This window comes from Populus euphratica, unplaced genomic scaffold (genome assembly GCF_000495115.2).
Source record: "Populus euphratica unplaced genomic scaffold, PopEup_1.0 scaffold197.1, whole genome shotgun sequence".
In the NCBI taxonomy this organism is placed as follows: domain Eukaryota; kingdom Viridiplantae; phylum Streptophyta; class Magnoliopsida; order Malpighiales; family Salicaceae; genus Populus; species Populus euphratica.
The window spans coordinates 173,457-185,835 of NW_011500022.1; the positions used below are offsets into that span (position 1 = coordinate 173,457).

Here is a 12,379-nt window from a genome sequence, read left to right on the forward strand (position 1 = left end):
TTATTTTTAGTGTTGTTATTATTATTTTGGTATAAAATAGCGATAATGTAGATAGAAAATATGTGGCTATTTTTTCCTTTTGCTTTTAAAATTTAAAAATTATATTATAAATAAATTTATTTTATGTTTTTATCTGATGAAAACAACATGTTTTTATTTATTTAATATTTGTATGTTTAGACAAATATATAGGTACTCAATTTTTTACTATATATTGAAATGATAAAATAATTATTTTGTCATTTCATAAAAAATCATTGAATTTTCTCATGAGTGTAATATGGTTCTTTTCTTATGGCCATTGGTCATTTTTTAATTAAGTAAGGGTAAGACGGTCTTTCATATTTTATCAATACAATAAAATGATTTAATTATCCTTTATAGGCTTTTATGTATTTTTAGTTTTTGAAATATGGTAAAATAACTCATTTATGTTTGAAAGAAAAAAAAATTTTAAGCTAGCATCTAGGGTTTTTTTGGTTGTATATTCATCCTTGTTTTTAATTACAATCAAGTTAATTAAGAGATAATTTGATATTTTAAAAAATATCAAATATAATTTAAAAATAAAACGAGTGGGATACACTAGCACTCTTCAGGTTGTACGTAAAAGAACTTATATTGGACAAATGATGGCTTTTGGGGTAGCATTCAAATTGTCTCAGCCGCTCTTTCTTCTCTTGGTGATATATGGGCCAATAGACCACTAATTTCGTGATGACAATATTTTTTTCTTCTTTCCCTGCTCCTCTATTTTCATGCTTGATCCTTTAAATTTTCAAAGCAACTATTTTATTCATCTTTTCTTTGGATTTGATTCTATTTTTATTACCATTTATTTTATTTGAATTAATTTATAAAATTATTTTTTTCAATTTTACCCTCCTTTAATTTTTTTTATGTATCAAATTTGGTTCCTATTATTTGATTATTATTTATTTTATTTAAGATAGTTTTTAAATTTTTATTACAATTTCATCATCTTTTAGTTTTTTTTTCCTATCAGATTCAATTCTCATTTTTTTTTAATTATTTTTTTACTTTGATAAATTTTTAAATTAATATTTTTTTAATTTTATCATTTAATAATAAATTGATTGGGAATTCAACTTTTTGATTGAATCCGAGATTAGGATTTCATGAGTTGTGAGTTTGGAAGATTAACCTAAATTTAAAAGATTCTCTTGGGTTTACTTGTTTTGTTTTGTATTTTTTCCTTCTTTTAAGCTCATGTTTTATATTTTTATTATTCAATATTTATTTAATTGAAAACAGGGCTCTATAATTTTTTTATTTATTTTCTATTTGATTTTTCACTAATTTGAAAATAAATAAGATTACCTAGGGTCTTTCTATTTATCATTTTTTGTTAAATTTATTTTTTTGAAAGAATTTTTATTTTATTTTATTTTTAAATTAAATTAATTGATTAAATATATAATTATAAGATACTTATTTTTTGATATTTTATTTGGTTTGCTTTCAAAATTGTATTTCTGATGGCCTCTTTTGATTTCATTCAACAATGTTTTATAATGGTATTAAAACCATTAGCAAGCTTTTTATGACGGTGAGATGATATCTGTAATAGAATAATAGTGAGTTCTAATAGACTTTTCTTTTTCCTTTCCTAGTATGATTCTAGAAGCCTATTTACTAATGTTAATTATTGCCAGATTGTTTTTGCTCTTATTAACCATAGATGCCTTTTTTTTTTAAAAAAAAGTTCATATTATAAAATTAACTAATCATATTAAATTCAATTATAGCAATGCACCTGTCTTGAACTTTTTTTTTTAATGTTACCATCACTGAAACATCTTTTCTTCACGCTATAAAAAAATTAGGGCGGCTCATGGTTTAGTGGGTCACCTATCTACTTTTATTATGTAACATTAACCAAGACACAAAATGTCTCCAAATTCTACTAAAATAATTTTTTATAAGTTCATCAATTGTCACTTCAATTGTATGCTTAATTAATCCAGATTTGGAGAAATAATATATAAATAGTTTACTCGAGACATAATTTGAAGAGAGTTTATTTTTAATATAAAATGGATTCAAGAGTACTCTTATTATTAAGAAAGATGCAAGAAAAATATTGATGCAAGTGTAATACGAAAGGGTGGTTTTCATTTTATTATTTTAGGCTACTATTATATCTTATTTTTTCATCCAAAATTTAAGCTTGGATTTATCCAAAAAAAAAAAAACCATAAACTATTTTTGTTCCATGATTCCAAGGCACTCTACTCCATCTTAATTAGCTGCAGTATTGGAGCTCTGTTGGGTAGCATGCAACTTAAATTTCACCAGATAATAATAATAATAAAGAAAAACAGATTCTTCTAAACACAAAATCTTGAATCTATATACATCTATCTATTATATTATATATTGATTAACAATCATTCATCAATCATATCAGAATCGGGAATCCTTCTCACACACAGCAACCTCTGGCACTGTGTCAGAAGTGTCCTAAGATTTTCTTGATTCATCATCTTGATTGATGCAAACACACAGCAAACAAGTTCTTTCAGAAAGAAAAATCAAAGATAACAAGTGGAGAAAATTAAGGACGTAGCAAGTAGAGTTAGATCATCACGCACACATTAATTTCACAAGCGTCTTCATCTTTTTGCATCACACCGTCAACAAGTTCAAATTCAATGAGAACTGAGCCAAGAAAAGTATAGAGAACAAAGAAGCAGATAAGAAACAGTTGGCCTGTTAATTATTGAGCAAAAACAGGTTATCCTGGGTTGAAAATCAAGTTTGCCCCTGATGTTAATGATCAACTACCTCCCTTTACACAGTCCCTTTGTTGTAGTTTTACGAAAAATACAAGTCCAAATGCTGACTTACAAAAGAGAAAAAAGTAGTGGGATGCGTCTCTTTCATTCCATGACATGTGGTTCAGTAACGACGACGTTCACGAAAATCTCATAAAAATCTATTTCGTTTTTTTGTGGTTGATAGATTGACTCTTTATGGTTGATAGATAGAATTAGGTTAAAGGGCCGGGAATGAAGCCTTAAAGAATACATACGTGTGTTTAAAAAAGGTAGTTGAAGATAATTTATATAGCTTTGAATCTTTTTTTTTGGGTAAGTTTATATAGCTTTGAATCTACACTGGAGTGTTCATGCAAAAAGTGATGAAGTCAACGTGCTTGATATCTATTGTTTTAGGATACATGATGATACAAGCTTAGAGTGTCAAAGAAATTCATAAAAACACCATCTAAGTTTTGGGTTTTATGTGCAATTCAAAATAATTATAATATATTGTTTAATTTATCATTATAATTACAAAGACATGTTAAATAAAATTTATTTAAGAAAAAATTAGAGTTTATATAAGTTTAAAATTATAAATATGTAAAATCATAATTCATAACATACATGCTATTAATAAAAAAATATATACAAATTCTAATTCTAGCACGTATATTAAACATATATTAAATTTGAAATTCTAGCATGACAAACATTGTGTTCATGTGGTTAATCAGTTTTTTTTTTTTATTGTTAATTGATAACTAATTTTCAGGGTACGGTTTTTTACTTATATCCACCTTTTTTTTAGAGCTGCATGTATATTTTAATATTGATCATGACAGTATCTCATACATCATAAATTTATTACTAGTTTTTATATCTTTTTTAATGATTATCTTATTTATTGGAAGGATAAAAAACAATTTATTGTTAATATCTATTACTAAAAAAATTATTTGGTTACACTGATTAATTGCAAATATAAGAATTTCTCTTTTCTCATCCTATTTCTATATATATATATTGTGATAACCATAATTCTATTCAAATTACTTACAACTTAGATTTTTTATAAATGAACTAAGCATATTAAAATCAATTATCATCTTATTTTTTATAATCTCAAGCATATTAAAATCAATTACCATCATATTAAAATCAATTACCATCTTACTTTTTATAATCTCAAGCATGACAATTGATACTATTACTTCCTTTTTTGTTTATTTTTCTTTGTAGATTATATTTTTTTTTACCAAGTTATATTTTTTTTTTCATTTTTATTTTTTAGTTGATAAATTCTTGATGTTTTAGCTACTACATCAAAAGTTTGATAGGAAATATTAAAAAAAATAAAGTTAATTTATTTTATTGTTTATTAATAGCAAAATAGTCTTTACATTTTCCTTTTAGTTTTATTTGTTTAATTTATATATGATCTTTGTATGTATTTAGATTAAACCTATTTGAATGGATTATTTTAATTGTATTATACAATATCTTAGCTACAAATGTTCAGCTGAAAAAACTATTCAGTTTTGCATAAAACGATTATCGAAAAGATTCTTCAGGTGCTTACATCCATGGCTGGACTAGACAGCAGCCGGAAGAAATAATTCGTAATTTCAATCGGCAAAAAATAACGTTTTGCAGCCCAAAATATTATCTTACAGGCAAGAAATAATTCATGACTTGTTACGGAAAAAATGAAACTAATATTTTATTGTTTTGTGATATTTCTTGTAATTTGAATAGATTCAGGAACCAAGTTGCGATCCAAGTCTTTACTTGAGGGGAAGATGGAAACAAAAAAAAAATAAAATGAAATTCTCTTCTCTTATCGACTAATACAGGGGCTCTTTCAGACATCCTCATTAAAATGGTTGATATAGCTGCCGACGCTTTGAGGCAATTCAACGATACAGAGATTCTGGCAAATTTGAGCGGAAGCGAGAAGATAAACGGGACCAAGGTTAGTTCCCACTTTTGAGCTCGAGAAGGAGCATTATTCTTAAGAAATCAGACTGGAATTAGTGAGCGTGATAGCTGACAGGCAGAAGTTGTATCAGGCTCGGTTCATACCGCAGAGCTAGTTTTATTTATCCGAAATCATTTCAGCGCAATGCTTCTCATCTTAGTCAATTTGCTGGCCATGGACAGTTCAGATTAGCCTAACAATGGAGTTAAATCAGCATCCTTCTAACGAAAAGCATTTGCTAACTGCATTTTCAGGCTCTTTTCAAGCTCTTGTCTCCTATATGGTGTGGCAAAAAATATAATTTATAGTTTTCTCGTTTCTAAAGGGTAGCAGATGATAAATCATAAATATTCCAAAAATTATAAATCATAAAATGATCAGAAACGAAAATCTTTCTCATACACAGCACAGCATCGTACAGTATCAGAAGGTGTCCTAAGATTTTCTGATTTCATCATCTCTTTTGTTGGTGATTGAGGTAATAAACTCAAGAGGCACAAAAACCCACAAAAAAGAGAGAAGAAAAGCAGCTCAAAGCCAGTTAGAAAAAAATATGAATCAGAAAGAACGTAGCGATAAAGTAAGTATTTCTTGATCATATGAAGTTGATCATCACTCACATAAATTACTTTCATCATCTTCATCTTTATTAACCAAAAGAGGAAAAAGAAGAGAGAACAGAGTACATGACACCCAGTTAAGCAGATCTGGCTACTGAGAGGAGGGGAAAGAAAGGAGGTTGTCTTGTAGAGGTGATAACATATGATTTTATAGGGGTGGGACTCAAAACCCTAGAGGACTGACTCCTGGTGGAAGCTTTTATTCTCAGGCCATTTTACATTACCTTCTAATCCCAGCCCACCAAAGCCCACTATGTTTTTTGCTTAAACACAAAAGCCCAATCTCTAGCCATGTTTTTGACAAAGTACACTTAAATCTCTGTAAATTAATAGCATTGATACCGTTAAAAATTATCACTTTAAACTTTAAATCCAAGTTGTAAATGAATAAAAAATATTAATTAATCATAATTATTAATTTATTGAGGTTATACTATTGGTTAATATCAACCAAGATCTCACGGAATTTTGTTATATTTATTTATTTAATTTAAGAGTTTGATTTGATGATTAAAGAGATTAATTATTTTTTTAGTTATTATAATTCAAATCTCAAATCAAATTGTAAGATGTAAGATTCTCTTAAATCAAAGAGTTAATTTAAATTCTTAATGCATATTAAGATAATTGTTTAGAAATATAGTAGTGATTGTTTTGCAAAATATTTTTTATTTAAAAATATATTAAAATATTATTTATTATTATTATTAAAATTTATTTTGATATCAGCACATCAAAATAATCTAAAAATATAAAAAATATTTTAAAACAAATAAAAAAATAAGCAGATTCTAAGAGTATTATCTCTCCACCATTCATTTACTAAGATTAATCTCATCTTAATAATTATGTTATAGAATTTTGCATATTGAAGGAGGAATTTCTTTTTAATCTTACTCTTATGATGTTTGTTCCTTGTCACAACCCTTTACACAATCTGTCAATTGGGTTAATTTTCCGAAATATCTTGGCAATGAGTAGGTAAGAATTAAAAGGAAAGAGGGAAGAGCACCATTTTCTTTATTGTAATATCTTGCAGGAATATTTATTGAAGTTCAACAGCAATAACTTTTCATTGATACAAATCTTTAATTGGGCGGCGGATCGGTGCTTGTTCCACATGCAGCCTTGAAAATCATGCCAAATGCCATGTCTATGTGTGACCTGAGCTTCTGTGGATCGATGAAGTTCTTTTCTACCAGCAAAGCAACTCTGAGCTTTCCGGCATAGCTTACTATTCCAGCCATAAGGCTCTGTATTTGCATCAAAACAAGCCGTTCTTGAGTCAAGTAATGAATGATATTATATCTTGCTTGTTTGTGTGCTACGTGGAGGACTCAAGAATCAAGATTATTTTCCGGCGGAATTTACAAGTACCTGAGGTGCCCCGGTCACCACAAAGTATAGCCCCTTGATTGGACTGTTACCCACCACCAGCTGCTCCACCGGCCCCATTAAATTTGTGATTCCCATGCTTGTATTCTCCAACGTGCCATGTATGTATTTAGATGCTCTCTACAGGAGCAAAGTCCCAGAAATCAGAATATAGAGGGGTATATACTGTCAAAAAAACCAATACTTGATACTTGTATAGGTTGAATTACTTTATTTTTAATTTTTATTAAATAAATAAAAATAATAAGATTTGAATTTATTTGATTATTAATATTCTGATATTATATTAAAAAATTAAATTAATTTAATACTTTAAATTATTAGTAATATTAGAGATATAATTTATATTATTTTTTAATATACAATAATTAATACCCACCCACAATAAAAAGATAAAAAACAAAGAAAAAGAATAGAAGGTTGTAAACAGGGATAAATTATGATGCGTAGCTATAAATAATTATTAGAGAATGGTTGTTTTTATGTCTTGCAAATATTTTTTTTATGCATTTCAAATTAATTATCTAAGATGATTTGAGATCTTTTTTGATACATTAATAATAAAAATTATCTAAGATGATTTGAGATCTTTTTTTGATACATTAATATAAAAAAATTATTTTAATTTATTTTTAAATAAAAAATATTATAAAAAGTAACGTAAAGAAAACATTCTCTTGACCCACCCGGACAATCGCATTTCAAATTATTGTTGGCAGCAAAATACATTTGACGGCCAACTAAAATTTAAAAAGTTGGCACCAAGGCATTGGCTCAGCGATGGTAGGCGTCTTGCGCCTTCCGCTGCCATGGGTTCGAGCCTTGGAGTTGCATGCCTGTCAGCCCCGCGCTGCCTTACCTGCCTGCTGAGTTTGCAGGGTGTTCAGTAGGCCGTGGGGATTAGTCGTGGTGCGCGTAAGCTGGCCCGGACACCCCACGTTAATCAAAAAAAAAATTAAAAAAGTTGTCGTCGAGCACGTTTGATGACAAACATTTAAGATCATCAACCAAACTAATCTAACAATACATTATTGGTTTGGTCCATGATCTTAGATAATGATGAATTAGATGGTGTAATATTGTTTAGATGAAAAATATTGCACTGCCATACCTTTGGACCGCTAAATTTCCCAACAAGCTGAAGATACTTAGCGGTGAGGTAAACACCAAAAGAGCTTCTCCTCCTCTTGATGACTTTTCTTGCTTTCAAGACAAATTGCAGGGGATTATTCCTAGCCTCTGCATCTGTTAACTTGGGAATCGGTATGTTCAAGAAAGCAAAATGGTTACCCCATGGCAACTCAGCACCAGGTTTTAACATTTCTTGGACCGACCTGTAGCCTCCATGCACTCTTGTGTTAAGCAACACCAATGATGTACTACGTGCGTTACCTGATCCTTGACTCACTGTTTCCATGTATATCCTAATTCCCAAGAATATTGTTCCAGTAATGACATCATTTAATGTCTGTAATTACCGAGGACCAGAGTTCAACAAGAAAAATAAATGTCATTAATTAAGTACTAAGCTTTGAAATTGAAAAGGGGCCTGAAGATTTGGAAGACGAAAATTGAAGCTGGGTTGATCTTACCACTCCAAGCCTGGCCTTGATTTGTTTGATATGATCAAGAGAGAAAGTCATTGTTGTTATGGAAACAGGAAGAAACTCCACCCCAGAATGCCTGGATCGTATTGGTGTCTTGTCATCCTCGAACAAGGAACTCTTTGCAATGGTTGAACACATTTCTGATAGCGTGTTGTAAACCGATGACAAAAATCTAGGCACTTTCCTGAACATGCTAAGATCTCTGCCATTCTTATTGGCATGCAACTGAACAGAAGGAAATGTCAAGGGAAGAGAAGGATTATCAGCTCTTTTTAAACAAGAAAGGAGAGCTCCCATTAAAGAGATGCCATCACCAAGGGAATGGTGAAACTTGAACACTATGTTACTAGCTGCATGGCTTGTGGGGTATTTTATAATGTGAACTTCCCACAATGGCTGGCTTTGTGGAAATTGTTCCATTGCCATTTTTGAAAGATAATCATCAAGGCATTCATCATAAAACTGTGTTGACATTCCGGAGGCGAAAACTGGAACACTGACATGATCTTTGAGCCTCACCTCAACCTTCTTCCATCGCTTTACTCCATCTTTATCTGTAACCTGCATTTTCCAAATCCTCTTTGGTCAATGCTAATGATGAAAAGAAAGGAGAAAATGAAGATACTAACGTGGAAACTGTACCATAATGGAGGAGAAACGAGGATTGATAGGGAGGAAGATATCATTGAGCAATGGAATAGCTAGAGAGTCATCAAAAGGCTCTTCCAATTCCAAAACAGCAATGATAGAGATTGACAGAACAGAGTTGTTCAGAAATTGTCCTGAAGGGCTCACGGGTTCTGATATTTCTTGATCTCGTAGAAGCTCCATCTGTAGTTTCTGGATCAATCTCTAATTCTGTCTACCAAATCCTATTGTTTGCAAAATGTGAAGAGTATTGCTCTGCAGGATGGAGCAGTGCAAAACCAAAGAAAGAAACACTAGGATGCGTGGCTAAAGAAATGTGAAGGGTGTCCTTATTTATAGACGTAAGTTGCAGCAGTGTCTAATCTGAGAAGTTATTATATGAACCTGTTTTTTCCATCAAACCAGTCGTACTATGATGACGTGGAATGTGTTGGCGACTCAATTATGGACAAGATAGAAAGACAAAGCACGCAACCATTGAAGCTCAAGCAAATTTTTGAGATCAGCCAAGGCCCTGAAATTAGGCTGTAAGACAGATGTTAATTGCGAGGGTAGCATGCCTGCGAGTGCATATATGTGTAAATTGCTACTGTCCCACGAGGAATTGAGTACAACCATAGAATACCAACTCCCATTAAGTAGTCACGGCAGCTGCTAACACCCCAGCTGTTAATACACATAGAAGTCTTTAATTAGTAACTTGTTGTTTGATCAATGACTAAAAATCAAACAAATACCGAATCAAGATTTTTCTTGAAATATTACAGCAATCTTTTTCAATTGTTTTGAGTTTTCACTCAGCCATCTAAATGTTTTGAAATATAATAGAAAATCTCCATATACATTCAAGAAAAATATTACAAATATCTATTAATTTATACACAAAATTCTCTTAATATTTTTTAAATCATTTTTTTTATTTAAGAAAATGGTTTGAACTCGAGATTTTTTTTATGAGATGGGGCAGAATTATAATGCCAAATTCTCAAAAATCTCCGGTGGTTAGTTCATAGTGTTCATGGCATGCACCTATTCGATCGGAAAATCTTGTGACACGCTTGTGGTTAATGTATTAGGTGCAAGTAGGTGACCCATAAGATTTTGAACATAATCCTGCTAATGGATGATAGAAATGACAAGAAGCTTGTTCTAAGTTTTTTTTTTTTTTTTAATTTCTAATCTCCTCATCCTGTATTTGAGTTAGCAATTGGGTTAGTTCATACTTGTATTAAATAGAAAACAGAAACAGGATGAATGCCAGCCTCCCACTTTTCTGTCCAGTAGTGAATAAATTTATCCTACGTTCATAAAATTATTAATGTCCTAAATTGTATTAAGATTGACAATCAATCAGGTCCTTTTCAGTTGTATTAAGACCAAAACTCTTCCCTAGTTGAGGAAAGTATCTTCTTCTTTTTGTTTAAAAAATACTTTTGAATAGACTAACATGTCGATAAATTTTTTTTCTCCAAAGGATCTTGACCTGACATATTCAAGTCAGTTGCATGTATAAATATTAAAATAATTCTTTTTTTAATTTTGTTTTTATTATATATAAAACAGCAATGTTTTTTCATTAGATATAAGATAAATAATTCTTTTTTTAATTTTGTTTTTACTTGCAAAATTGATTTTTTTTTTGCTTTAAATTAATTATCTGGTGTTTTTAAATTGCTTTGATATGTTAATTTTAAAAATAAATTATAAAAAATAATAATAAAATATTGTAAAAAACAATAAGTAATCCAAAATTCGAATATTTGTCATTTTCATGCTTGCAAGAAATTAAATGATGAAACCGTGGCCATTCATGTACACGGAAACTGTTGGGAAGATGGGGAAATTTATATAATTTAGGTCTCCAAATAAAATTGCACATTTGCCTTGTCGGAATCCTTTTACATATCTATGACTGTTTCAGAACAATGGAGCTTGTGACTTGACACCATGGCACTTGACCCTTCATGCATCGGAAGCTGAAGATAGACTGTTTATGTAAATATACATAGTGAAAGCGTTAATTAGAACGCAAAACTATCGGCATGTTTCGATGATTAATTTGCCGGTGGAAAAGTCCTGCGACTGCGTGCAGCTTTGAAAATCATGTCAAATGCATGTTCTATGTGTGACTTGAGCTTCAGGGGATCGATGAAGTCGTCTTCCAGCAAAGCAACTCTAAGCTTTCCCGCATAACTTATTACTCCTACTATCAGACTCTGCAATTCCATAGAGCCATGTTATAAAGATAGGTTGATTTTTCAAGAAAATATAGCTGAAAGGGACGGCATGCTATTGCCGACAGAGAACAGGAAGCAAGGTTATTTGGTCCTGGCATACATACCTGAGGTGCCCTTGTCACAACAAAGTATAATCCTTTAACTGGATGGTTAGCTAAGGCCACCTGTTCATTCGGTCCCATGACATTCGTGATTCCCATGCTTGTATTCTTCATTGTGCCATGGATGTATTTAGATGCTCCCTGCAGCGAGAGTTGTAGAAAATCATACCATAGATAATACCGACAGCAGAATAATTAATATTGATTAGAAAAAGGTGCTTTTCCCTCCTGTGGCTTAGTGTGTGTTTGGTAATAGTGTATGATTTATTTTTTTAATGTGTTTTTTTTGGATTAAATAATATTTATTTAGTCTTATTTATTAAGGGTAAAATAATTTTTTAGTTTAATCTATATATAATTACTTTATATTTAAGTTACTACTAAGACCCCATTTGTTTACTGAAAAGTAGTTTCCTTTTAAAAGGTGAATTCCAAGAAAGTGAATTCCGAGAAAGTGAATTACTTTCTAATGTTTGGTAGTGTAATGAAAAATAAGTTGAAAAATAGTTTTCAATATTTGTTTATGTTATGAAAAATAAGCTGGAAAATACCTTATTAATATTTTATTTTTTTCAAGTTTATTAAAATAATAGGGAACAAATCTTAGAAATTAAATAGTTGAATGAGAACGAAATGGAAAAAAAAATATAATGTATTTCTAAATTTTTCACAACCTTCAAAAATTGCTTTTCGCTCAAATTTTCCAGCCAAATTTTTCTTTAACTGGAAAGTGTTTTCTGTTGACTAACTTTCCTAACGGCAAATAAACATAAGAAAGTTTAGAAAGTAATTTCTTGGAAACCACTTTCCGGAAAACAAACACAGTAAAAAAGGAAAACACTTTCCTGAAAACCAAGTCAAATTTTTCTTTGATTAGAAAGTGTTTTCCGTTGACCAACTTTTCTAATGGTAAACTGACACGACTAAAAGGTTGATGTCTTCTCCCAGGTGCAGAAGTGTCGAAGTAATAAATAACCCGGTAAGACCGGGGTCGAACCACAGGGAGA

General features: G+C 30.5%; 1 protein-coding gene across 1 annotated transcript; it reads right to left on the minus strand.

Moving 5' to 3' along the window:
* Positions 1-6,372: 6,372 nt before the first annotated feature.
* LOC105141943 (O-acyltransferase WSD1-like) lies at positions 6,373-9,487 on the minus strand. The gene is made up of 5 exons (XM_011049356.1): positions 9,029-9,487; positions 8,372-8,947; positions 7,891-8,247; positions 6,762-6,899; positions 6,373-6,637 (listed from the first exon to the last, which is right to left on the minus strand). Exons 1-5 carry the CDS (start codon positions 9,215-9,217, stop codon positions 6,473-6,475), a joined length of 1,425 nt encoding a protein of 474 aa, XP_011047658.1. The 5' UTR covers positions 9,218-9,487; the 3' UTR covers positions 6,373-6,472.
* Between the last annotated feature and the right edge of the window lie 2,892 nt (positions 9,488-12,379).